This window comes from Hyaena hyaena, unplaced genomic scaffold, assembly GCF_003009895.1.
Source record: "Hyaena hyaena isolate Hyena2069 unplaced genomic scaffold, ASM300989v1 scaffold_1241, whole genome shotgun sequence".
Classification (NCBI taxonomy): domain Eukaryota; kingdom Metazoa; phylum Chordata; class Mammalia; order Carnivora; family Hyaenidae; genus Hyaena; species Hyaena hyaena.
The window spans coordinates 248,531-276,147 of record NW_024081876.1 but is presented as its reverse complement, the minus strand read 5'-3'; the positions used below and the strand labels follow the sequence as shown (position 1 = coordinate 276,147).

Genomic DNA, 27,617 nt, shown 5'->3' with positions numbered 1-27,617 from the left:
ACCTGAAAGTAATATAACACTGTATGTTAATTATACTTCAGTAAATGCAAATGAAACCATAAAGAGTAAATTAAAAAAAAAACTATGATAAAACTTGGAGAAAAAAAAAGAATGCCTTTCCCTGTGAGATATGGGAATAGACTCCAAGCAGAGACAGGTTAGAGGCAGGCGAAGGCAAGAAATGGCCTGCTTCCAGTCCAGGGTATAATAGCGTCCATGAGGCTATGAGCTGATGATAGGTTTGATTATTGTTTAGTTAGTCAGTCATTCAGTCAATGAACCTGGAGATCAAAAGACTACTCACCATGGTGGCTGGGTGGGAGAGAGTAAAATGGGAGACAACAGAGGCAGCTCATACTGGGCCCCAGGCCACAATGTCACATGACTGTGATATGAATGGCAACCTTGCACAGCCTGGACAGCTGTATATGGTAGTCTCTTGGGAACTCACAGTCTAGGTGAGTATGGGAGTGGGTTCCAGTAGTCAAGGCTACCTGGAGGGCTTGGAGGGGGTCAAGTTGTTCCTTTGGGAAGAATTCCTGAGGAGCTGGTGTTTAGAATGATTTTGGCAGGAAAAGGAGGTAGGAGTATGTTACAGGCAAAGGAAATAGCTTGGGTAATGGCATGAAGGAGGAAGGAGAGCCGAGGCTATTCCGGGCCTGGACTTACCCCACCAAAACATGATCTGGGGTAGAGACTAGTTCTAAGCCCATCTTTGTTGGAGACTGGGAATGAGGTGTTAGACAAAGGGCTGTGGCTCAGGCTGGGGAGAGGTCTGGAGCAGAGGCAGCGTTACTAAGCAGGTCACCTATTTTGGGAGCTCAGCTGCAAAGCCCACAGAGCTCAGCTACACGTGCTCTCTGCTCTTCAGCCCTGCTCCACATTAGCCTCCTTACCTGCTGCCTGGGCTGTCATTCAGTCTTTATTTAACCATATTTACCAAGCCCTAGCTCTGTGCCAGACATTCTTCCATGCCCTGGAAATAACATGGTGAACAAGGTAGACATGATTCTTGAGGAACTTACAGTCTAGTGGGGGAGACCGATAACAAGCACACAAGTGAGGAAAGAGGATATTATCAGACATAACAAGTTCTGAGAAGAAAATTAAACAGGGTGACATGAAACAGTAGCTGTGTTGTGAACTGGGGCTGGCTGGAGAAAGCATTTATGAGGAGGTGACAGTTAAGCAAGGCCAGGGGATGAAAATAAGCCAGTTTTGGAGAGTGAAAGGTAGGGCTCCCAGGCAAAGGGCACAGCAAGGTAGAGGGCTTGAGGTAGGAAAGAACTAGGGCTGTCAAGGAACAGAGGGCAGCCAGAGTAGAGTTGGAACTTGGAGAGCAAAGGAGAGGGGAGGGGAGAGGCCAGACTGTGCAAGGCCCTGTGAGCTGTATCAAGGAGTATGGACTCTTTCTAAGCACATGGGAAGCTACTGAAGCAGGAGAGTGACAGGGTGTAAACTACAAGGGTCAGTTTCAAGAACAAATGCTACCAGTTAGGAGGCTATTACCATAGACCGGGCAAGATGGTGGTGGCCAGGATGGTGATGGGGAAACGGAGAGAAGAGATGCTCTGTGGATATAGTTTGGAGGAAGGATCCACAGGGTTTACTGATGGACTTGATGCAGGGATGAGTGAAAAGATGAAGCAAAGATGCCTTCAGGATTCAGGCTTTAGAATTTAGTGGTTAGTTTTACCATCTATTACTTCTGGGAAGATGGAAAAGCATAGGCTTGGTAGGACAAGACCCCAAGCTCGGTTTGGACATTCTAAAGTTTGAGATGCCTATTAGACGGTAGGTGGTTGGTAATTGTATTTGTTTCCTATTGCTGCTGTAACAACCACAAAATCTGTGGCTGAAAACAACACAAATGTATTGTCTTACAGTTCTGGAGGTCAGAAATCCAAAATGGGTCTTAATGGGCTAAAATCAAGGTGTTAGTAGAGCTGTGTTTCTTTTGGCGGCTCAAGGGGAGAGTCTGTTTCCTCACCTTTTTCAGTTTCTGGAAGCAATCTGCATTCTTTGGCTTTTGGCCTCTTCCTTCATCCTGAAAACGAGCAGTGTAGCATCTTCAGATCTTTCTCTGACTCTTGCCTTCGTTTTATAAGGACCCTTGTGATAACACGGGGTCTACCTAGATAATCCAGGATTATTTCCCTCATCTCAAGATCCTTAACTTAATCAAGTCTACAAAATCCCTTTAGCCATAACAAGTAGTGCATTCACAGGTTCTGGGGATTAGCACAGGGACATCTGCGGTGGAGGCGTTATTGTATTTCCTACAGCTATGCTGGTCTGACTTCTGGTGGAGGGACTCTAGGGCCACAGAAGTTCAGCATTTATAGGTGTATTGAAGTCATGGGACTGGCAGGGATCACTAGGGAGAGTGTGCTGGAAAGGACAACAGGGACCAAGTCCTAAGGTTCCAGCAACATTGAGAAGTTAGACAGTGAAGAAGCCCACAAAAGAGTCTGAGAAAGAGTATTGAGAGAGGTAGGGGGAAATCAAGAAGAAAGCATTTCAAGGTGGAGATGGGCACATGTCCAGGGCTGCTGAGAGGTTGACGAAGATGAGGACAAAAAGATGTCCATTGTATTTGGCAATGTGGAGACTACTGTTGACCTTGACAGGAGCTGTATCAGAGGGTGGAATCAGCTTGGGGTGGGTTAAACTGGGGTTGGGGGCATATACACAGGTATAGACTTTATTATTATTATTAATCCATGGAGGTAAGTAAAAGATCTATGTTATAATTACAATAGAGTGATGGGAAGCAAGGAAGTGGAGATGGTACCTCACTCCTGTCACCCAGTCCACCACAGCCGCATGATGACCTTTTTGAAAGTACAAACTAATCCCCTTTATCGGGTCCTCCATGGCTTCCTACTGCCCTCAGCACAAAGATCTTAGACCTGGTTCAGTGTTACCAGGCCCAGCCTCAGGGCCCCTTCCTCAGTACCCCCTACTCAAAACCTCTGTTTTGAGGCAGACCAGTTTTCCCTGGGCAGCGTGGATAGTGAGAATGCCTAGGCTAAAACTGAACTTTGCTGTCTCTCTGGGCTTGGGACTATTTTTAGAGGCTGCTTTAATGAGGGTGAGATGCTCCCCCCTCAAACTCCATTTCTTTTTCTTTTTAAATTCAAGCTAGTTTACATATACTTGATGTCTTGACTTCAGGAGTAGAACCCAGTGATTCATTTCTTACATATGACACCCAGTGCTCATCCCAAAAAATGCCCTCCTTAATGCCCATCACCCATTTAACCCATCCACCCACCTACCTCCCCTCCAGTGGCCCTTAGTTTGTTCTCTGTATTTAAGAGTCTCTTATGGTGGGGGTGCCTGGTGGCTCAGTTGGTTAATGTCCGACTTTGGCTCAGGTCATGATCTCACGGTTCATGGGTTCGAGTCCCATGTCCAGCTCTGTGCTGACAGCTCAGATCCTGGAGCCTGCTTCAGATTCTGGGTCTCCCCCTCTCTCTACCCCTCTCGCACTTGCATTCTGCCTCTCTCTGTCTCTCAACAATAAATTAATGTTAAAGAAAAAATTTTAAATAAACAAAAAAGAGTCTCTTATGGTGGAGCACCTGGGTGGCTCCATTGGTTAAGCATCCAACTTTGGCTTAGATCATGATCTCACAGTTCATAGGTTCAAACCCCACATTGAGATCTGTGCTGACAGCATATGCTGTCAATCGTGCCTCCTCATGCATGTGTGTGCTCTCTCTCTCTCTCTCAAACATAAACATTAAAAAGTTTTTTTTTTTTTTTAAGAATTTTTTTAATGTTTTATTTATTTCTAGGAGAGAGAGAGAGACAGCGTGAGCAGGGGAGGGTCAGGGAGAGAGGGAGTCACAGACTGAAACAGGCTCCAGGCTCTTAGCTGTCAGTCAGCACAGAGCCCGACGCGGGGCTCGAACCCACAAACCGCAAGATCATGACCTAAGCGAAAGTCGGACGCTTAACCGACTAAGCCACCCAGGCGCCCCTGCCTCCCTCTCTGTTTTTATCTTGTTTTTCCTTCCCTTCCCCTATGTTCATCCATTGAGTTTCTCAAATTCCACCTATGAGTGAAGCCATATGATATTTGTCTTTCTCTGACTAACTTGTTTTACTTAGCATAATACCCCTTAGCTCCATTCACGTTGTTGCAAATGGCAAGATTTCATGCTTTTTTTTTTTTATCACTGAGTAGTATTCATTACACACACACACACACACACACACACACACACACACACCACATCTTGTTGCTCCATTCATCAGTCAGTGGACATTTGGGCTCTTTCCATAATTTGGCTATTGTTGATAGTGCTGTATAAACATTGGGGTGCATGTACCCCTTCAAATCAGCATTTTTGTATCCTTTGGATAAATACCTAGCGGTGCAATTGCTGAGTCATAGGCTAGCTCAATTTTTAACTTTTTGAGAAATCTCCATACTGTTTTCCAAGTTTGCATTCCCACCAACAGTGTCAACAGTGTTCCCCTTTCTCAGCATCCTTGCCAACATCTATTGTTTCCTGAGTTGTTCATTTTCACCATTCTTACAGACGGGAAGTGATATCTCACTGTGGGTTTGATTTTATTTCCCTGATGTTGAGTGATGTTGAGCGATGTTGAGCATCTTTTCATGTGTCTGTGAGCCATGTGGATGTCTTTGGAAAAGTGTCTATTCATGTCTTTTGCCCATTTTTTCACTAGATTATTTGTCTTTTGGGTTTTGAGTTTGGTAAGTTCCTTATAGATTTTGGATACTAACTCTTTATTTATTTAAATATCTTCTCCCATTCTCTTGGTTGCCTTTTATTTTGTTGATTTTTCCATTTGCTGTGAAGAAACTTTATATCTTGATGAGGTCCCTATAGTTCACTTTTGCTTTTATTTCTCTCCAGAGACATGTCAAGTAGGACGTTGCTGTAGTGAGGTCAGAGAGGTTTTTGCCTGTTGTCTCCTGTAGGATTTTGATGGTTTCCTCTCTCACATTTAGGTCTTTTGTTCATTTTAATCTATTTTTGTGTATGGTGTAAGAAAATGGTCCAGGTTCATTCTTCTGCATGTCACTATCTGGTTTTCCCAGCACCATTTGCTGAAGAGACTGTCTTTTTTTTTTTCTTTTCTTTTTTTCATTGGATGCTCTTTCCTGCTCTGTCAAAGATTAGTTGGCCGTATATTTGTGGGTCAATCTCTGGGTCCCCTATTCTGTTCCATAGATCTATGAGAATTTTCTGCATCCAGGTTCATCTGTTTTTGTGTCAGTACCATACTGTATTGATGATTACAGCTTTGTAATATAGCTTAAAGTCCAGAATTGTGATGCTTCCAGCATTGGTTTTCTTTTTCAACATTATGTGGCTATTCTGGGTCTTGTCTTTTTCCCTACAAACTTTAGGATTGTTTGTTCTAGCTCTGTGAAGAATGTTGGTGTTATTTTGATATTGATTGCATTGAACATGTGGATTGCTTTAGGTAGTATTGGCATTTTACAATATTTGTTCTTCCAATCCATGAACACAGAATGTTTTTCCATTTCTTTGTGTCTTCTTAACTTTCTTTTATAAGCATCCTATAGTTTTCAGTATATAGGTCTTTTAACTCTTTGGTTACGTTTATTCCTAGGTATCTTATGGTTTTGGGTATAATTGTAAATGTGATCAATTCCTTGATATCTCTTTCTGCTGCTTCATTATCGTTGTAAAGAATGCAACCAATTTCTGTACATTGTTTTTATATCCTGCAACTTTGCTGAATTTGTTTATCAGCTCTAGCAGTTTTTTTGGTGGAGTCTTTCAGATATCCCATGTAGAGTATCATGTCATCTGTGAAGAGTGAGAGTTTGACTTCTTCCTTGCCGATTTGGATGGCTTTCATTATTTTTTGGTTGTTGTCTGATTGTTGAGGCTAGGACTTCCAGTACTATACTGAACAACAGTGCTGAGGGTGGACATCCCTGTCATCTTCCTTCCCTTAGGGAGAAAGCTCTCAGTTTTTCCCCATCGAGGATATTAGCTGTGGGCCTTTCATATATGGCTTTTTTTTAAAAATTTTTTTTAATGTTTTATTTATTTCTAGGAGAGAGAGAGAGAGACAGCGTGAGCAGGGGAGGGTCAGAGAGAGAGGGAGTCACAGACTGAAACAAGCTCCAGGCTCTGAGCTGGCAGTCAGCACAGAGCCCGACGCGGGACTCGAACCCACGAACCGCGAGATCATGACCTGAGCGAAAGTCGGACGCTTAACCGACTAAGCCACCCAGGCGCCCCATATATATGGCTTTTTTGATATTAAGTTATGTTCTTTCTATCCCCACTTTCTTGAGGGTTTTTATCAAGAAAAGATGCTGTATTCTGTCATAGGCTTTTTCAGCATCTATTGAAAGAATCATATGGTTCTTATCCTTTCTTTTAATAATGTGATGTATGATGTTGGTTGATTTGTGATTATTGAATCAGCCCTGCAGCCCAGGAATAAATCCAACTTGATCATGGTGAATAATTATTTTGATCTTCTATTGAATTCATTTGCTAGTATCCTGCTGAGAATTTTCTGCATCCAGGTTCATCAAGGATATTGACCTGTAACTCTCCTTTGTAGTGGGGTCTTTGGTTTTGGAATCAAGGTAATGCTGGCTTCAAAGAATGAGTTGGAATCAAACCTCCATTTCTGACTGACCCATTGCATAGGGGTGCCAGGATACTTTTCTCAGGAAATACCATCACTGAAGCCAGGTGGGTCAGTTCCCCTGGCAGCCACTAGGAAGCCAGCACTGCCCCTGACAGGACCAGCTGTCCTGTGGATGGCTTCCTAGTACCTACCCACCCCCTCCCTAAAGAGCAGAGAGTTTTTATTTACCATCAATACCACTCCCATTTCTGTCAGGGTGGGTCAGCAGGAAGAGAGCAGATGCATTTAACCTTCCCCCCCCCCCCCCCCGAACTGTGTAAAGATAAATGCTGAACAAATGCTTTTCACATAATGCAAAGTTGCAAAGTCTGCCATTCTGGGCTGGGACCCAAGTCTGGATCTCCTCCATTAGTTTCCATATAGGGAGCTTGTGAGCCTGGAGTGGGGCCTGGAGTGGGAAGACTGTGCCTCGGCAGGCAGAAAGGAGAAGCTTTCATTGGCCAGCTCAACTTTGCTGTCTACGTTCCCACTCAGGCTCCTGGTCACCAGTCCTCAAACCAACAGGACAACAGACCCCCTTCATCGTTGTTCCCTCATCCAGGATGAGATTCTTTGCCAACCAGTAGGTAAGTCAACCTCCACTCCGGGGAATATTCCGTGGACCTCCTTTTGAGGAATCTGGCCTAAACCATTTGAACCCAGACCCACTTTAGATTCCACCACCACCCACAGGCTTTCTATCCTAAAGCCAATCCCATCCCAACCCAACCCAAATCCCCAGCCCGCCTTTCCAGACCTGGTCCTAAAAAAAATGATACCTAAAATGTATTGTGTGCTCACTATGTGCCTGGCACTCTGCTAAGTGCTTTTTTCCCTTTCAATTCTCAAAATCACTCCATTTTATAGAAGAGGAAGCTACAGTTCAGAGCAGTCCTTTGATTGCCAATATGACTAAGGTCATGAATCTAGTGTTGGCGGCACTACAGTTGGCAAACCTGAGTCTATCTGATTTCAGAACCTAACATGTCCCAACTCATCACACCTCAGTGGAATTCAACTTTACCCCTCCTAACCTGTGGCCATCCTAAAATCTAGCATGGGGACTGGCATATATTCGGTACTCAATAAAGCTGTTTGAATGAATGAACAAATGAACTAATTCACTTATTAACCAACTCTACCATTGCACCCAGTTCAACTCAAGGCCCACATTTGCTGGTGACCCCTCAGCTGTATATGGTAGGATCCTTGTCTCTATGAGAGGCATGGTGTTGAACAGCCTCAGTTTCTGCTTCAGAAGGGGATGCAGGCTGGTAGCATAACTGGGTGATCCTATGGCTCAAAAATGAGTCTCCTGAGGTCCACAGTGTGGAGGGAGAGGAATGAGCTACACTTTCACTCTAGGGTCTTCAGGCAGTAAGATTCCCCAGAAATAGAATTTTGAGAGTGGAGAGTTCTTTGGTCCATATAGCCGGTCCTTTAGCATCTTTCACACCTCCCTGGTGCTACACCCACCCACCAGCTACTGCTTCTCTACCCTCCTGCCCTTCCTAATTGGGAGCCCCTGTAAGTCAAGTACCAGGCCTCGGTTGTGTCTAGATCTCTATCTCCATCTGGCTTGGGGCTAGGCACAGAGCAGACATCACTGGACATTTGTTGAATGAGTCAGTGAATAAGCCCAGGGAATAAGCACTTTGCCTTGAGCATGTCCAGGCCTGTGCTTAAAGGTCCTACAACCAGCTTCTAGAGCCTGCTCTGAGTGGCCAATAGTTCTTTACGGGGCCCTGACCATCATGTGACCTCTGATGTTGGCTGTAGGGTAGCCTCCCAGCATCCCTCCCACCTTACCTGGGCTTAACTCTTTCAGAGCACGCCCCCATCCCAAAGGGAAGGTACCGGGGAGTGACAGTTGTCCGGAACCACCACAGTGTTTTGGTGAGTGTGCATGCGGTGGGATGATGGAGGGGTTCAGGGAAGGTGGAGCTTACCCTATAGTTGACCGGTGTTGATAACAGTCTGACTGGCTTATTCTCTCAGGGCTGAGCCCAGCTGCCTCCCTGGGACCGACCCCAGGGCCAACCATGGCTCTGATCTGGGTACTCCATGACCCAGCACACTGACCTAGGTGCTTAACTTCAGCTTTGGCCCCAGTACCGACTCTTACCCCTGATGAGGGGTGAGCAAACTTTCCTGCATCTTCTGCTTGGTTGAGGCACTTGATTCTGTAATGGGGGTGATGATGTGGCAGTGATTATGGGGATTGTACTGGAGATGACCTAGGCTTCCCCCTCCTACTCTCCCCCTCTCTCCCAGATCTGTATTCAGGTGCAGTCTCGGAAGCCCCACAGCCTCATCTCAGAACTCACAGGGACCTGCAGCCTATTAGCCAACAACTTCCAACCCCAGGCCCAGGTCTACTTCTCTGACCTTGGTAAGGATTGGACACTGACTGACCTTAGACAGCTCTAAAGAGATCTCCTTGGGTCTCCAGGAAGAGGCATGGTTGCTATTAGAGGGACATGGAGACCCAGAGAGGGCAAGGCAAGCCTAGGCCCCTGTGAAGAGAATCAGAGCAGAGCTAAGTTTGGGCCTGCCCAGAGGTGAACAAGAAGGCCATCTGACACTGAGTTCTTCTGTATGCGTTTTTAAAGAAAATCTCCTAGATCCCAATACACATGTGGATGCCAGAGACTGCTGGAACAAGAATGGCAGGATAGAGAGGACAGCCAGGTGGCGTCGGGCTCTGAAGCCACAAGAGGATGATGATGACGATGAAGCAGATGGTGAGAAGAGGCAGATCTGGGTTGTTCCCAGAGGCTGTCAGAGCTGACCCCTAGGCTGGCGGCCTCCAGGACTGAGGTGTGCCTAGGTCTGGAAGATGGGAAGCAGTGGCTGGATTCTATAGACCTAGCCATAGAATGGATGGGGGAAACTGAGGCCTGAAGAGCAGGTGCTGTGGGAGTGACTCACTCAGAAAGTCAGAGCCTGAGTAGCTCTGGCTCTCTCTGCCTCTGAGACAAAGTCTTCACCCTCGGGAACTTTACCAACTTCCTACCTGAATTGAGCGCTCAGGGCCTGAATGGGGTGGGTGCCCTGCTGCCCTCACTCCCATCTCATATTCCACACCCAGTCCTAACATGCTCCCTGTCTTGGCCCAGGCACTGAGATTGCCATCATCCTAGATGGCTCAGGAAGCATCGACCCCCCAGACTTCCAGAGAGCCAAAGACTTCATCTCCAACATGATGAGGAACTTCTATGAGAGGTGTTTTCAGGTGGGCTTCCCTAAGAACTAGACTCACAGCCTATCAGTTCTCTATTGCCGTGAACAAACTACCTCAAAACAACAACCGTTTATTTGCTCACAGTTCTGTGGGGGCAGCTATTTCGGCTGGATTCAGCTGGATTCAGCTCTTCTGCCGGCCTTGCCTGGAGTTACTCGTGCAGCTTCAGACATCCTGCTGCCTAACTGGATGGCCTAAGATGGCCTTACTTGTTTGGGCCATGTGCCTCCAGCAGGCCAGCTCAACTTTTTCACAGCTACAGTATTCCAAGAGGGCAAGACTCAGTGCCTGCATGTACTTTTCAAGTTTCTAATTGTATCACATCTCTGGTGTCCCACTGACCAAAGTTTGTCACATGGCCAAACCATGGAGACATGGTTTCAGGGAAAAGTCTGTGATTCACTGTGATCCATTACTATTATACCTTCTTCCACCTCTCCTTGCTTAGAGATTTCCCTCTGCCTTAACATCTCCTCCTGCCTGGAGCAAAGGAGAAATGGGTGGATTCTTCCACTGCTTCCAGGAGGAACCATCTAAGGGGCAGGGGCAGCTTCGGGCATGGCGACTCTGCCAACAGCCGCCCCACCTTGGCTCCTCCTCTATAGTGCAGCTTTGCCCTTGTGCAATATGGGGAAGTGATCCAGACTGAGTTTGATCTTCGGGACAGCCAGGATGTGATGGCTTCTCTCGCCAGAGTCCAGAACATCACTCAGGTGGGGAATGTCACCAAGACTGCTTCTGCCATACAGCATGTCTTGTAAGTATGAGGGTAGTGGGAATTACCTAGGCACCTACTGGGTGCCAGCTCATGGCCCTGCCCAGAGGCTCTGAGGAGTCATGCTTGCAGAGGTGGCTCAACAGAGCTGTGAGGAGGAGAGGATCAGGTTCTAGCTCTTCTTTGGCTGAGGGGAATATGTGAGGTCTTTCAATCTAGCCTTTGCTAATGACTGACACCCCAGACATCCTCCAGAAATCCTTCTAAAGACTCCCATTGTGAGCAGCACTAGTGCATGGTACTTATAGGGACGGGCTTCGTGGCCATGCTGTATGGGTTCAGTCTCAGCTCTGCTTTGTACTCACCTTGGGTGAGTTACCTAACCTGCCTGTGCTTTAGTTGCCTCACTTTTATAATGAGAATACTAATAATGCTTGTTAGGGGCACCTGGGTGGCTCAGTCAGTTAAGTATCTGACTCTTGATTTCAGCTCAGGTCATGATCTCACAGTTTGTGAGTTCGAGCTCCGTGTCAGGCTCTGCACTGACAGGTGGAGGCTGCTTGGGATTCTCTCTCCCTCTGCATGCTCCCTTTCTCTCTCAAAATAAATAAATGAGCTTACAGAAATAATAGTATTTGTCTTGTAGGATTTTGTGAGGATTAAAGGGGTTAAAATACGTATAGTATTTGGGGCTCCTGGGTGGCTCAGTCAGTTAAGTGTCTGACTTCAGATCACGTCATGATCTCAAAGTTTGTGGGTACAAGCCCCACAGCAGTGTCTGTGCTGAATGCTTGCTCAGAGCTTGGGGCCTGCTTCAGATCCTGTGTCTTCTTCTCTCTCTGTCTCTCCCTGCTCATGCTCTGTCTCACTCTGTCTCTCAAAAATAAATAAAAGTAAAAAAAGAAATTAAAAAAATATGTACAGTGCTTACAACAGTGCGTGGCATGTAAGTACTATGTAAATATTAGCCAGTGTTTATTAATATCATTGTCATTCCCACACATGAACACAGAATAGACTCTGCTGTCCAGCACCTCTCTGTGGGAGGAGGTGAGGGGCTAGGTATGTCTCAGCCTCCCCTCCACCTGGCCCTGCTATGTGTTACAGGGGGCATCACCACCCCTCTTTGAGCTTTTGTTCCTCATTTCAGAGGGCTCCTTAATCTTCTCCAATTCTAAAACAGGTCAGTGAGTAAAATCTCCCCAGAGTTCAGTATCCCTCTGGCAAGGTTCTCCTCTTTATTTATGCTCCCCTACTTAGAGACAACATCTTCACGCCAAGCTATGGCTCCAGAAAAAAGGCATCCAAGGTCATAGTGGTACTCACCGATGGGGACATATTTGGGGATCCACTCAACCTCACAGCTGTCATCAGTTCCCCAAAGATGCAAGGTGTTGAGCGCTTTGCCATTGGGGTAAGTGCTAGGAGTGGGGGTGGGGCACCTCCTGACCTGGTCAGCCTGGAGTGGGGAGGAGCCAGGGTTCCTGATAGGGGCTTGCTCTACTCCCGGACTCTCACCAACTTCTCCCAGTCCTGCACTTCCCCCATCCCACTTGGGTCCTCACACAGAGGGCTTGTTTCCCAATCGTGGTCACAGTTCACTCACCCAGCAGTGATGGGGAGAGCAGTAGACACTCAGTGATCCCAAAAGAACATCAGGGAAGGTTCCTGGAGGACATGATGCTAAGCTAAGTGTTGGAGGCCAAACACGAGTAGCTGGCCTAGAGTGCAGGGGAGGTAGAAGGGCTCTGCAGGCAAAGGGCACAGCATGTGCAGAGGTGAGAATGAACGTGGTGTGAGAAGGAAGCGGTGTGTGCGGGAGAACAGGGAGCAAGGGAAAGAGACAGGTGGTGAAGTGCCCGGAAGGCCAGCAGAGGGGCTCAGCCCTCTCCTCCAGGGCCTGGAGAGCTCTCTGGGCCTGGGAACCAGCCAGCCCTCACGGTGCTAACCCACTGACCCAGGGCCTCTGTGCAGGTGGGAAATGCATTCAAGAGTAATAAGACCCGCGAGGAACTGGAGCTGATTGCCTCAGACCCCGATGACAGACATGCATTCACAGTAAACAACTATACAGCCCTGGATGGACTGCTGAGCAAATTGCAGCAGAATATCATTCACATGGAAGGTGAGGGCTCCAGCGTGGTCCCCTCAGCCTCTGGCAAGAGGCCAAGCCTTGTACGTCAGCCCCACCCCTGTCCTACCTCCATATGGCTATCTGGGCAACTCCTATCACCTCTCTGAGCTTCAACTCTTCCATTTCTAAAAAGGTAACAATATCCCCAGCCCTTGTCGCTTCCCCAGAATTACCCGAACCTCTGATGAGAGGCTTAAGGGCTGGAGAAAAGGTGACTGGGACATGGATCCCACTCTCAGGTGCTCACAAATGACGAAACTGAGGCCCAGAAAGAGGGAGTGAGCTGCCCAAGCTTACTCTTCCAGTAGATACTAAAGCAGGAGCAGGTCTCCATTCTCAGCCTGGTGTATGTCTCATTATTCTGAACATCGTTCCCTCTGGATATGAGGTCAGACTGGCCCTTTCCCTGACTTAGTTTCTCCCTTCACCTCAGCCCACAGCAGTGTCTCACTGGACTTCTTGGCTTCTAGGCACTGTTGGAGAGGCCCTCCACTACCAGCTGGCACAGATCGGGTTCAGTGCCCAGATCCTGGATGAGGTATGTAGTGAACTCAGCACCAGGCAGGCTCGTCATAGAGGAAGGGCCTCAGTGACACCCAGGGACTCAGGGACCCCTGGCTCACAGCACAAGGCTCTGCCCTCCTGTAATGATGCCTCTGAAGGAGCCCTTTTAGGATAAAGGAAAACTCTTGTACTTGCTTGCCCCTATCTGGACCTTTGACATAGACAAAAGAATGGCCATATCTATTACAAGGGTCAGTTTTGTTCTGTGTGCTTGAAGACTGAGCAGTTTCCTCTTAACATGCTCTACGAACACGACTTTGGCTTGGGTGTCTTGCCTACCACGTTGAATACCCCTCTCTGGAGGCGCTATTCCTCACAGGTGGGGAAAGATGCAGGCCTGGTGAGGGCATCAGCCTTGCACACAGGTTGAACGACGGCTAGCAGATTACTCAGCACAGATGGGCCTTGGGTACCAGACACAGGCTGAGCAACCTGTACAGACGGACATGAGCTCTGTCTTACTCACCCATACCTTGTTTTAGTGCCCATCATCTGTGGCCCTGATCAGATTTCTGCCCCGGGGGTGACTGGCACTGGAAGGACAGTTGCCCTGGGCGGGTCATGGGTACAAGGCAGGAACCGGATATTTGCCATTTCACCTTCCTCCTGCATTTCTGGCCAGGTGGTCAGAGATCACTGAACATTCCCCACCCCCAGCCTAAGGTTTGTGGCCCTGGCTGGTAGGCCCATGGCTGCTGTGGCTGGCCCTGGCCCCTCCCTCTCAGATGGCCTCCAACCCTCATCCCCTGTAGGGGCAGGTGCTGCTCGGAGCTGTTGGGGCCTTTAACTGGTCAGGGGGAGCACTGCTCTACAACTTGCACAGCTGCCGGGGTCGCTTTCTGAACCAGACTGTAGCAGATACCAAGACGGCACAGTACAGCTATCTAGGTGAGGCCTGGAGATGCCATGAGGGAGGGTGGGGCCTACACAGGGACACTGAGGCTGCACAGTAGCCTGCACTGGGCCTTCCAGTTAGGGCAGGCTCTGGGCAGTCACATGGACTGAGGGATGGGCCTTGGTTAGGGACCCTTGAGGCTGAGACTTAGGGCCTTCTGGATGAGAACAGGACCTCCTTGGCACTGAAGCTCAGGGTGGCCCTGAGGAGGTGGGGCCTTGCCACTAACAGGAGTTGTGGGTGACCCTTCACCCATCTCCTTGGTCCTCATATACCGTGGGCATGATGAACATGGGTGGTGAATGTGTGTGAAGGAGTATATTTTGAGTGAAGCTGTATAAATGATATATCAGCTCTATGTGATGGGGCACATGTGTGTGACCAGCCACAGTGGCTAAGTGGGACCACCTGCTGGTGCCAGTTTTTAAAAGGATGAGAAAGACAGTTTCTCCAGATCTGCTTTCCCCTGTCCAGGCTACTTTGAAAGACTGGCTGGGAAAGTGGGGGGGGGGGTGGTCTAAGGAGTGGCCCGGGAGCTCCCAATGACCACCACCACCTCCTCCCTCCCAGGTTACTCAGTGGCCCTGCTGTACAAGGCCTGTGGCATCTCCTATGTGGCAGGGGCTCCACGGTACAAGCAGCGGGGGGCTGTGTTTGAGCTCCAGAAGGAGGGCAAAGAGACCAACTTTGTGCCAGTGCTGGAGGGAGAACAGGTACATGAGAAGGATGCTCCCATTATTATAGATGGAGGACCTGGCAGTGCCAGAGGGAATGGGGCAGGCTTCAAGGCACACCAAGGGTTATCACCTCAGCCTGGACAGAGCTCGGGCAGAAAGCAGTGCCACTGCCCCAGCTCTGTGTGTCTAATTATCACCTGGCTTCCTCCCTCGGGAATATGGCCACTCACCCACGCTTCTAGGTTTCTCTCGTGAACAGATTGATGTGGAATGACCCAAATTGGTGGTCCAGGCAGAGCAGGAACAGGACTCTAGCCTTGCTGAGGGGTATCAGAGAGGCCTCCCCAGCACCCTTGTGAGCTGAGTTCTTCCTGGGCTGTAGATGGGATCCTATTTTGGCTCAGAGCTGTGTCCTGTGGACATTGACATGGATGGGACCACAGACTTGTTGCTGGTGGCGGCTCCATTCTACCACATTCATGGAGAGGAAGGCAGAGTCTACGTGTACCATCTAACTGAGCAGGTGAGAGTGTCCATGTTTGCAAGCTTGCTGAGGTTGTGGGTGCTCAGCCTGCTGCAGAGGTAATGGGGGTTGGGAGCGCCCTGGCCCTAACTTGCTTGGGAGGACAGTGCTGGGGAGGTGCTCAGGGTGGATGGGGGCCAGGTGGGGCGGCCATTCCATTTCTTCCCCTGCTCCACTTTTACACTTCCCCCACTCCATTATCCCATGTTGATGATGATAACATCCCCAGTAGCTGCACGCTCAACAAAGCATGTTTTGTCTATGATCTCGCTTGTTTGTCACAGTAGCTGTGTTTCTCACCATAATTGTTACTTCCATTTTACAGATGAGTAAACTGAGGCTCAGTGATGTTGAGACTTGCTCAAGTTTACATAGCAAGTGTGTGGTAGAGCCAAGACTAGAACCCAGGCCTCCCAGTTGCCAGTGCGGTACCCCTAACTGTGGGAGCAGAGGGGAAGGTTCTGGGTCCTGAACTGCAAGGCAGGAGGATCCTAGCCTTACCACTCACACACTGTGTAACAGTGGGGATGTCCGTTGCCTTTTCTGAGCCTCAGCCTCCCTGCTACAGAACCAGAAACAAGTCCAGTGAGCACGCCTTCTGGGATGGCAGTGGTGGTACGCCCTGCATCCCTCTCTTGAGGGCTGAGCTGCCTGTTTGCTTTGCAGAATGGTTCCTTGTCTTTGGCACACATGCTGAGTGGGTACCCTGGATTCACTGACATCCGATTTGGCTTTGCCATAGCAACGGTGGGGGATATCAGTCAGGATACGCTCACGGATGTGGCCATTGGTGCCCCCCTGGAGGGTTTTGGGTTAGAGGATGGCACCAGCTTCGGCAGCGTGTACATCTACAACGGACGCTGGGATGGCCTTTCTACCACCCCCTCTCAGGTAACCTGCAGGGCTCTCTCCAGCCTCTGCCATGGGATTCTGACCACCTAGATATGATAGCCTAGGCCCCGAGTCAGCTCCTGTTCTAAGGGTCAGGCAGGTCCCAAGGGGTCAGGAGTGCCCAATGAAGGACAGAAGTCACTTGGAGGTTCCAGGCTGGGACCTCACCCCAGATCCTTCCAGTGATGTAGGAGGTTGTGGCAACATCTGTTTCCTGACCTGTGTCTCCTTTTTTTGGCACTCCTGACCATGGACCTGCCTCAGATTCACCTTCCTCTCTTTCTGTCCCTTTTCTGGCCCCTGTGTGCCACCCCACCCCATCCATGCCTTAACCCTCATCTCCCGGGACTCCACTGCCAGCCTCTCATGTTACATATTTTTGGGGCACTTTTACCCACCTCAGACCACGGTTGTTCTCCTAGCTTCAGTCTTGTATGTCCAGCTGCCTCCTGAGCGCCTCACTGGATGGCCCCCCAGGCATCTCAGTCTCATGTTGCCTAACCCAAAGCATCCTCTTCCACACCCGCTGCTCCCCTGGGCCCCTTCCGCCTATCCCCCGCACCTGTCCTAATGATTCTCTCCCATATCCAGCCCCTGACCTGGATCCTATCTCTCTCCATCCCCACCACTCCTGGCCTGGCTGCTCCTACTCCCCATCTTCCACCCTGTGCCTGAGCAGTTAGGCCCACATCATTCCCAGCCCCTCATCAAGCCTCCTTGCACCCAACCTCCTTCTGTTCCCATTGCAGTGACCCTAGCTATGTCCTCATATGACCCTGCTCTTTCCCAACCCTGGCTTTCTTCACTTGCCATGTCAAGTCCCACCTACCCTTCAAGTTTCCATCAAATGCTGCTCCCCTTGGAAAACCTTGCCCTTCTCTTTTCAGGTCCTCAGTTGAGGGCTCCCTGGGGTGGAGACCAAGGCTGATGATGCTGATTTGAATAAAACCCCAAAGGACTCCCCTTCTCCTCCTCCATGCCTTGTGCTTCTCTCTCCACAGCGGATCAGAGCCTCAGAGGTGGCCTCAGGACTCCAATACTTCGGCATGTCAGTGGCTGGTGGCTTAGATTTCACTGGTGACGGCCTTGCTGACATCACTGTGGGCACTCTGGGCCGGGCAGCTGTGCTCCGGTATGGGTTCACCCTGCCTTCTGTGGTCCCAAGTCCCAGCCTTACCTAGTTGCCCTGACTTCAGTGACCCCATGAAGACACCAGGCACTGATGGGAGGGAGTAAATGCGGTTGTGGAGGGCACCAGCTCTCCAATCTGCCCAACTGGGTTTGAACCTCAGCTCTCAATTGGCCTTTGGGCAGGTTCTTGTATTCTGAATCCCAGTTTTCTCACCTGTAAATGGGAATAACAGTAGCACCTACCACACAGAGTTATGAAGATTGAGAGAATCTTTGCAAGCATTTGGTACAGTACTCAGTGAAGGCTATTATTTTGATGATGATCTGATGATTTTCAGAGCTTCTGTGTTCTGTCCCCAGGGAATTATCAAATCCCATGGCTATAAATAATCTGGCAGAGCACCTATCTGTCCTGTGCGCTCCACTAAGCTCCAGCTTGGCTGGCTATTTAATGCTCCTCCTGGCTGTTGCTGTCTGGCATCTCAAAGTTAACATGTCTAAAAATGGACTCATTTTCTCACCCACTCCTCGTTCTCCCCAAGCTGCCCTTTCCCAGGCTTGCCAGCTCAGTAAATGGCACTATTTGTTCAGGACAAATACCCAGGAGTCATCCTTGATTCCTCTCTTTTCTTTCTGCCACCACCCCACCCACAGGATTTTGTTAGATCTGCCTCCACAATGCCTCCCAGTATAAGACGCTGGCATCTCTCACCTGTATCACTTCTGTGGTGTCCTTCCCTGCTTCCACTCCTTGTTCTCCATTCTCCACACAGCTGCCAGAAGAATCCCCTTATTCTGCTGCTTAAAACCCCTCAATGACTCCATTAGAGAGTAAAACCCAAAATCTTTACCATGGCCCACCCTCTCCATGGCCTGTCTCTGCTCATCCCTCCATCCCCATTTCCTGTTACTACCCTCCATCTCACTAATTGTGCTCTAGTCATGCTGACCTTTGTGTTCCTCAAACAAACCAAGTTCATTGCTACCATGCTACCACATGCCTTTTGTGCTAGCTGTGATTTCTGCCTGGAATGAGGTCCCCCCTTATCTTCACATAGCTAGCTCTTGTTAACAGATCTCAAATGTCTCATCAGTGAGGCCATCCCTGATCACCCAACCCAGGTAGCCCCCAATCTCTATTACTCTATCCTATTTTATTTTCTTAAATTTTTTAATGTTTGTTTATTTTTGGGAGAGAGAAATAGAGAGAAAGGGAGACACAGAATCCAAAGCTGGGTCCAGGATCCCAGCTGTCAGTGAGAGCCTGATGAAGGGCTCGAACTCACAAACCGTGAGATCATGACCTGAGCCTAAGTCAGACACTTAACTGACTGAACCATATAGGTGTTTTTTTTTTTTTAATTTAATTTAATTTAATTTTTTTTTTTTACAAATAGTTTATTGTCAAATTAGTTTCCACATAACACTCAGTGCTCATCCCCAAAGTGCCCTCCTCCATGCCCATCCCCCCTCCCCCCCACATCCATCAGTCCTCAGTTTTTGTCAGCATTCAAGAGTCTCTCATGGTTTGCCTCTCTCCTTTTTCCCCCACCATTTCCGCCCTTCTTCTCCCCCTTGTTCCTCCGTCAAGTTCCTCCTAATCCTCCTATACGTGCAAACATATGATATTTGTCATATAGGTGGTTTTTTATTTTTGTCATAGCATTACCTGTACATAGGATTTTCCTGTTTCTTCTTATTTGCTTATTGTCTATTTTCTCACTAGAAAGGGACTTGTCTCTTTTCCTACTACTACATCCTGAGGATGCAGAACAGCACTTGGTATATTGGAGATGTTCAATAAATATTCATTGAATAATTGAATGAGCCAAGCACTGGAGTCTTGTGGTCACTCCTCATGGTTCTCTTTGCTGTCTTGTTTAGCTCAAGACCTGTGGTTTACCTGAATGTGTCCATGACCTTCACCCCCATGGCACTGCCCATTGGCTTCAACACCAGTGTGAATGCTTATTTGTGTTTTGAAATCAGCTCTCTGACTACAGCTGCTCAGTCAGGTAACAGACAGCCTGGCTCACCACCCTCCCCCCACCCCACCCAGTGTTGTGGTCATTCCTTGTTGGCTTCAGTAGGGGACCGGGAAGGAGGACTGAGGGTGTGTGTGTGCAAGGAGTATGAAGTCTTGGTGCTTGAAATCCCTCTATTAGAGGTTACTATCTTTGACATTAGGTTCTGCCTAATGGGAACTGTCCCAGAAAAGGGCAGTCTGATATTAAATCCATACTATGAAGGGATTTATCTGACCCTTGTGGGCAGAGGGGCTTTGGATCCCTTCCTCAAGGTCGAAGGATTGAGTTTCTGAAAGAAAACTCAGAAAAAAAGCATCCATGTCTCCATTTTCCTCTCCTGTGCCCATGTGTGTGGAGCTCCTGAGAAGTGCCTTTCCTCTTCCTCTCTGATTTACATCTTCTCTCCTTCCCTGCTCGCTGTATCTTCCTAGGCAGGTTGGATTAGATAACCTGCTAGAAGCCTGGCCTCTTTTTCCATCCCCATACCTGGCGTTGGTTGGGTGCCTTTCCAGAAGGCAGAGGATGGGCATGTTTTTCATGGCCCAGGTACTTTTTGCCAACCCAAGAGCTGCCCTCCAGAATAATCCCTCAGCAACAGTCCCCAAAGTTTAATCTTTCCAGAACAATACCTGCGATGTCTCTTTACCTCTTGTAGGTCAGAAAGCACTCTCCCAGGTAGTAGTGGCTTTCCTGCAGAAGGGGAGCATTATCAAATGTGGGGGTAGAAAATGATGGGCCTATCAGTTCCAGTTGTTTAGGATGAAAGATTCAGGCCACAGTGCTTGAATAGCAGCTTCTGAGTGGCTGTGTGACACTGGGCAAGTGTCTTTCATTCTCTGGGTCCTGATTTCTATTCTGTACAGTAAGGGAGTTGGCCCAGGTAATCTATCAGGTGTTTCTAGCTCTGCTATCCTCAGATTTTACTCTGTGGTTTCTCTCTTCAGCCTCTGAGTTCTTCTTCCTCATCATTGTCTTCTTCAATCATAGCCCTGGGAATGTGCTGCTTTGGGTTTGGGGGTGGGGCACTGAGGGACTGGAGCCATGAAGACCATGAGAAAAGTACTTTTGAAAGGAAGAAACTCGGGAACCCAACACAAGGGACTAGGTGGGGACACCACTCAGGAAGGGCTGAGGAACTGCAGGCTAGGGGCCCTCTGTCCAGGGCTTACCCATCCCAGCCTTATCAGGAAGGTCTGATCTTCATTCCCAGGACTCAAAGACACAGTTCTGAACTTCACATTGGATGTGGATGTGATGAAGCAGAGGAAAAGGCTGCAGTGTTCAGACAAGAGAATCTGTCAGAGCCACCTTAGGGAGTGGGACAGCAGTGTGTCACATCTTTGTGAGCCCTTCCTGCTCATTCCCACAGAGGGAAAGGTAAGTGGAGGAGTTTAGAAGAGAGTCAAGAGGGGTCTGTGTTTTGTTAAGAAAAAAATTTGAGGTGCTTGCAATGAAGGATATTTACCCAAAACAAACCAGGCAATAAAAGAATCCTAATAGGACAAGAACCATATAATGGCATGGGAGATGGAGTTAATTGTACTGGAACTCCGAAGGAAAGAAATGTGCTGAAATGGAACACTAACCATATCTCTGAGCTTTCTAGAAACTGGACACAAAGGGAAATGCTCTAATGGCTGCCATTTTTCTTGGTAACAAATCAGAAATAACAAGAATTCTCCCTGCTTCATGTCATCTCACTCACCTGGTAGTAGCAATGGGGCTGAGTGCCCTTATATGAATAAACATCAGGAAAATTGAATGAGAGAAAGTAGAAATAACGACAAAAGGTATCATTTACAAAGGTTTACTCCTGGCAGGGGTGACTGGAGACATAAAAGACATGAATTTATCAGGATTCCGAGCCTTTGAAGGACCTATAAGGGTCATTTATTCCAATAAACTCCTAAGTTATACTTCTGACTACACATCTGTTCGTGTATCTGTTCAGAGTGTTAATTGGATTAAGAAAGTTTGTAGCAAGTCTGTGCCTTCCTTAAATAAAAGCTACATTTTCTACCCAGGAATCATGCTCACCTACTCTCTGGTGTTCAAAGCTCCTACTGTGGCTGAAAGTCTCACTTACGGCCAATGACACCCTGAGCAATCTCCTCATCCTCAGCTTTTACCTTTCTAACAAGTCCTCCAGGTTGCTTTGAGAAAGATCTTGATAGATGTGACCACTATCCTTCCTTTCTGTGGCTTCCATTTGCCCTCCAAAAAAACCTCAGGTTTGTTTTTAACTCTTGGTGGCCAAAATCCCTTTATGTTTGGGATGGGAACCATGAGTTTTCAGGCCTGAGGGCGGAGCAGATCAAGTGAGATTTTTCCAAAGCTCTAGGCAGCTTGGTTGAAGGAAGGTTCGCTTCAGCATGGCTTATGTGGAAGAGGCTTACGACTTCTGACTCACCACTTTCATTGTTTATTTCTTATTATGACTACATCAAAATTAAAAATATTCTCCTTGTCATTCCTCCCTGCCCCCCTCACCCCCCCACCCCATGCCACTCCAATCCTGTATTACTCGATGACTCTGGTAGCTCTGTGAGGAGGACTGCTTCTCCAGCATCAGTGTCAAGGTCAGCTACCAACTCCAGACCTCAGAGAGCCGGAAGGACCATCCTCGCCCTGTTTTGGACCTCTACACTGAACCCTTCACCATCTTCCAGGTGACTCAGCTAGGCGAGACTGTCCTGGGAGCCATCCTCCCAAAAGCCAACCCCCTTGTTCCTCTAACTTCAAAGAATGTTAAAGTTAGGAGTGCCCTCAGACAGTATTTGGGCCCCTTGCTGTTTACATGGTTGGGAAACTGAGTTCCTGAGATGGTGTTAATTTGCCCAGGGCCTTACTGGTGGGTAACACAAGTCTCTAAACCACAAGCAAGGTTAGTTTCTTTATGTTCACAGAAAACTTGCTGTGATGCATAGAAATCTGTTGTCTGACTAGGCAAGGGTCTCTGATGATAGTGTGATGCGGGTCCTATGTGGGGCCCAGACTGTGCCAACCTGCTCTGTTGTGCAGACAGGCTGCTCCTTAGTGCATCTGCCTACCTAGGCCCTGACCTCGGCCTTCAGGCTGAATGTCTGGCCTGCCCAGAAACTTGGTGAATGCCTATCACAAGAAACTTCTCACATAACTAAGGGAAATCAGAGGGCAAAATAAACAGTCATTAAAAAAAAAAAGTTTATTTATTTTGAGAGAGAGAGAGAAAGTATGGGCAGTGGAGAGGCAGAGAGAAAGGGAGAGAGAGAATCCCAAGCAGGGTCTGGGCTAACAATGCGGGCCTTACCCTGGGGCTACATCACACAAACCATGAGATCATGACCTGAGCCGAAACCAGGGGTTGGATGCCTCAGTGACCAAGCCACCCAGGCACCCCTCAAATTTCTTGATTCTTTGATATATAGAGTAACTTGGTTCTCCATAGTATTGGAGTATTCTCCATAGTATTCTCCATAGTAACTGGCCCCCATGGTATTCTGTCAGTCTTCATTTAGAAGGTCTTATGGCATATAGAAAAATCAGGAAGATCAAAGTGACAACAAGAGCATTTAAAATAATAATTACAGTTAGCTGGAATGAATGGAACTCCAAAAAGGAAACCCCACCAAAAGCATTGACATAGAAAATCTTCAGGTAGCATAAATCTATTTCCAGGTATCCATAGGACACTCATGACTGTCTAATATTTTTACAACAATTCTCTATATGAATTAAATTATATAAATCTTTGGCTCACATTTTGGCCAATATCCAATGAATCAGTCACAAAAAGTGAATAGAAATAAGAGAGTAATGTAATCAGAGTGATTACACTGGAATCACTGTTTCCATTGCTCTTCTGCCCAGGAAGGAGAATCAGCCTCCCTATGAGCAAAGATTGTCATCTTAATTCTTTTAGACAGGAATTGAATTTTAAATTTATAATAGTATACTTATTTTGTAGAGAATTTTATAAAACTTGGTATTGACAGAATAGATGATTCAGAAGAGATTAGGAAAACTAATGCAACAAAATTTCATGAATAAGTAGATTATCATTAATTCTACACATTCTGTTTTTAGAACCTTTTTATTTTGAAATATTTCATTTGCTAAAAAAATGGAAGAATAGTCCAAAGAATTCCCATTCATCCTTTATCCAGATTCTCCAAAAGTTTACTCTTTTGATATTTTATCATATTTGCTTTATCATTCTCTCCCTTCTTATTTTATGTATATATATATACACACATATACATATATATGTATACATATATACATACATATATGTATATAAACATATCACACATCCATATATATATGTATGTATCACACATTTATATTTTGCAACCATTTGAGAGTAAGGTGGAGAGTTATACAAAAGATGGTTCTTTACCCCCCAATATTTCAGTATATATTTCCTAAAAAACAAGGACATTCTCTTACAAAACTACAGTATGAGGATCCAAATCAGGAAATTAACAATGATAAAATGCTATTATGTAATGCATAAACTTTATTCAGATATTACCGGTTGTCTTATTAGTGTCCTACATGGTGAAAGAGAACAATTTTTTTCTGTGGCCGAAGATCATTCATTACATTTTTTTCATTACTTGTCTTTAGTCCTCTTTGATCTCCAATGGTTGCTCAGTCTGTCTTTGCCTTTAATGACCTTACCATTTTTGAATGGTACAGGCCAATTATTTTGTAGAATATGGTTCCTCATGATTAGATTCAGGTTATGCATTTTTGACAGGAGTATCACAGAAGTGAAGCTGTGTCCTAAGTGCATAACATAGGAGATACATCATGTTGATCTGTCCCTTTTCTGGTACTGTTTCCCTTTGTAATTAATAAGTATCTTTAAACTTTCTAAATGTTTATTTATTTTTGAGAGAGAGAGAGAGAGAGAGGGAGAGACAGAGAGAAAGGAGACACAGAATCTGAAGCAGGCTCTAGGGCTCTAGGCTCTGAGTTGTCAGCGCAGAGCCCCAAGGAGGGCTCGAACTCACGAACTGCAAGATCATGACTGGAGCCGAAGTCGGATGCTTAACTGACTGAGCCATCCAGGTGCCCTTAACAAAGAGATCTAAAAAAATATATTCCACTAATAAAATGGTTGAGGGGAAATTATTTGGTGTTAGGTTAGGCACATAGATGTTTCTAAAGAATGAGTTCTAGCTGGGAGCTTAGATGGTTTAATCCTCTCTCTCACTGGGGCTGGCTGTAAAAGCAGGCTACTTGGTTATATTAAAAGCAAAACTCAAAAAGCCTGACTCAATGTTAAGCTAGCCAGATAGAGCTCCGAGATCTGACTTCTTCAAATTGCATCTCCCTTCCCTTGGAGGTAAGTTTCCTTTTCAGCTTTGGGCTCCTGTTCCAGCTCCAGGCCATGGTAACATTCCTTGCAGAATGTTGCTGAGGTGGTCACCAGCTGCTGGGGAGACAACTACAGAGATTCTCCAGCTAAGTAGCTGCCTATGTTTCCTTCATAATAAAAAAATAGATCCAAGTCCTTTAGGAAATTTGATTTTTTAACTTAACTAGGGATGTTTAACCTTGACTGGGCCTTTTGGACCCTATGTAACTTTCTAAATCATTTTGTTTTAGTATAGGCAAGATTACAAGGGGGAATATTTATCCTACAGAGAAGACTAGTCATGGGGACATGAACCTCACAGGACTGGACCTCACAATATTTGGGTTCGGTATCCCCATTCCTGCCTCTACTGTTCCTGTCTCTACTTAAAAGGACAAAGGAACCTTTTTTTCCTCTTAGGGTTTCCTCCCTAAAGTGTTCAAATTAGTGAATTGTGAGCAAGCCTGCTGCTTAATTCCCATGATATAAATGTGACAGGTACCCCCACCATTCCATGAAGGTCCCCCCATTTTTTACCTTGGCCAGAGGCCCGAGTCACGGTGTACCCTTGTTGTGAGACCAAGCACACTCCCTACCCCTGACTGGTCAAGCAATGTCACGGTCACAGCTCTCTTGGCCACATGGGTACAACACCAGTCTGTTGGGCTTCATGTCCTTCTACCTGCACCTCTCAGAGTCTAAGGAAGGAGAGGTGTGTCCTCAGGAGAAGATCGTGAGGCAAAGCTCCCTGGGGTGGTGGTGTCCCTGGTGTGACCCCTAACTCTCTCTGTTTACAGCTACCCTATGAGAAGAACTGCAGGAATAAACTGTTGTGTGTTGCCGAGTTACAGATGGCCATCACCACCTCTCAGTGAGTTTAATCCAGTTGTCACAGTGTCTGCAATGAACTTCCTCCTGAAAGTGTACCTGGGAAACCCCTCATCACAATCTGACATTTCCTCGTGGCCCACAAAGGGCTTTGCATTTATTATCTCGTTGGGTCCTCAGCCACACTATGAGGGAGGCAGGAGATTTGTATTTCTGTCTTCTAGATTACAGAACAGATGCAGTAGTTGAGGGACTGTGTGGGATCACAGAGGTCATTCAGTGGACTTAAACCCAGGTCCCTTGACACTCTGGACAATGCTCTTTTTATATGCCGGTGTTTCTTGCTTCTAGGACTAATCCAGCTAGAGGTAGCCTCTTCCTTGGCGCACCTCTTAACCCAATTACTTAACTAATTCCTTCAATATTTATGGAGCATCTCCTCTGTGCCAGGCACTCTACCTGCTGGAGATATGTCAGCAAACAGCACAGACAAAAAAGCCTTGCCCTCCTGGTGTTTTAGGAGAAGATAGGAGGTAAATTTTATGTTGATGAGATGTACTATGAAGAAAAGGCAGGGAAGGTGGGAGAAAGTGCCGAGTGGGGGTGGATTGAAGTCTGGAGTGGTCAGGAAAGGGCTCCCTGAGGTGACATTTTGGTACACACAGGAGACCGAGGAATGAACTGTGTGGGTGTCTGCAGGGAAAGCACCTGCAAATGCCCTGGGGGTGGGAACACACCTGGAGGTGAGCGGAATGGCCAGGACACCTGTATGCTTTCAGTAGAATAGGGAAGAGGTAATGCGGGGGCAGGGAGAAAGGTTATACGGGGCTCCTGAGGCCCTGAATGAGGTTTCCTGTGAACTGGAAGCTAGAGGAATGACAGGACCTTGCATTTTAACAGCCTCATTGCTGCTGCTGAGTGGCAGACTGAAGGAACAACGATGTGAGCAGGGACATGGTAAGGATATATTATAACAACTCAGGCGAGAAGTGACTTGGGCCATAGTGGTAGCAGGTAGAGGTGGCTATATTTTGAGGTTAGAGCCCACAGGATGTGATGACAGATTGGATCAGGGGAGTAAGAGAGAGAAGGGGCTAATGCAGCTTCCATGGTTTCACACTGAACATCTAGATCTGTGCTGTCCAATGCAGTAGCCACTAGTCACATTTAACTATTCAAATTAAGTAAAATTAAGTAAAAGTAAAACTGTAGTTCCTCAGTTGAACTAGGCACATTTCGAGTGCCCAACACCCACATGTGGCTAGTGATATTGAAGAGCCCAGATATAGACTATTTCCATTACTGCACGAGTTTCATTGGATCACATCGAACTCCAGAATAGTGGCGATGCCAAGAACTGTATTGGGGAAGCCTTTAGAAGAATGATTTTGGAAAGCAGGGTGGAGAGAAAGAGATAAGGAGTTTGGCTTTGGACATGTGAGGGTCTTAAAGTGCCCTTTCTGGCTAGTAATGCCGTATGCATAACACGGCACTGATGGCCCATTGGCCGGAATTGGCATCTATGCGGAAGAACACGATTGCCTGAGTCCTGGTAAGCCTTTTCATAGACATTTGTAGGAACTGTGGATGGCTTAGTGCTGCCTATCCCAATTGCTAAGGATCCAATTCAAGACTTTTGAATGCTTGGAATCCAGCCTAATAAACAGATGCAGCTGTTTCTAACACGAATTGATTACAGCCAAGAACTTCCCTTCCAGCCAACTCCTTGTGATCTATAGTCATATATATAGCACACACAGCTGGCCCTACATCACCCCCTAGCGTAAATAGTAAGCAGTCTCTTCTTTTTTCAAAAAGTATGATTGGCCTTTTTGAATCATACTTTTTGATGGTTAGCATCCAGTGTTTCTTAGATCCTTAGCATCCAAATGTTTCAACCTTTTTATGGACATGGATCTCCTAAAGAATCTAAGAAAAGCTACAGACGCTTCCGCCTAGAAGATTACATGTGCATAGAACATAA

General features: G+C 47.0%; 1 protein-coding gene across 1 annotated transcript in view; it reads left to right on the top strand.

The window, feature by feature from the left end:
* ITGAE (integrin subunit alpha E) overlaps nt 1–27,617 on the top strand; it is a 76,111-nt gene that overhangs the window by 30,386 nt on the left and 18,108 nt on the right. The window contains 18 exon segments of the mRNA XM_039223030.1: nt 7,156–7,247; nt 8,489–8,556; nt 8,935–9,052; nt 9,273–9,404; nt 9,780–9,895; nt 10,510–10,661; nt 11,880–12,033; nt 12,594–12,744; nt 13,224–13,291; nt 14,070–14,205; nt 14,783–14,925; nt 15,272–15,412; nt 16,079–16,303; nt 17,305–17,435; nt 19,319–19,449; nt 20,672–20,838; nt 22,002–22,130; nt 25,603–25,676. Of these exon segments, the coding sequence (XP_039078961.1) occupies nt 7,156–7,247; nt 8,489–8,556; nt 8,935–9,052; nt 9,273–9,404; nt 9,780–9,895; nt 10,510–10,661; nt 11,880–12,033; nt 12,594–12,744; nt 13,224–13,291; nt 14,070–14,205; nt 14,783–14,925; nt 15,272–15,412; nt 16,079–16,303; nt 17,305–17,435; nt 19,319–19,449; nt 20,672–20,838; nt 22,002–22,130; nt 25,603–25,676 (2,328 nt within the window).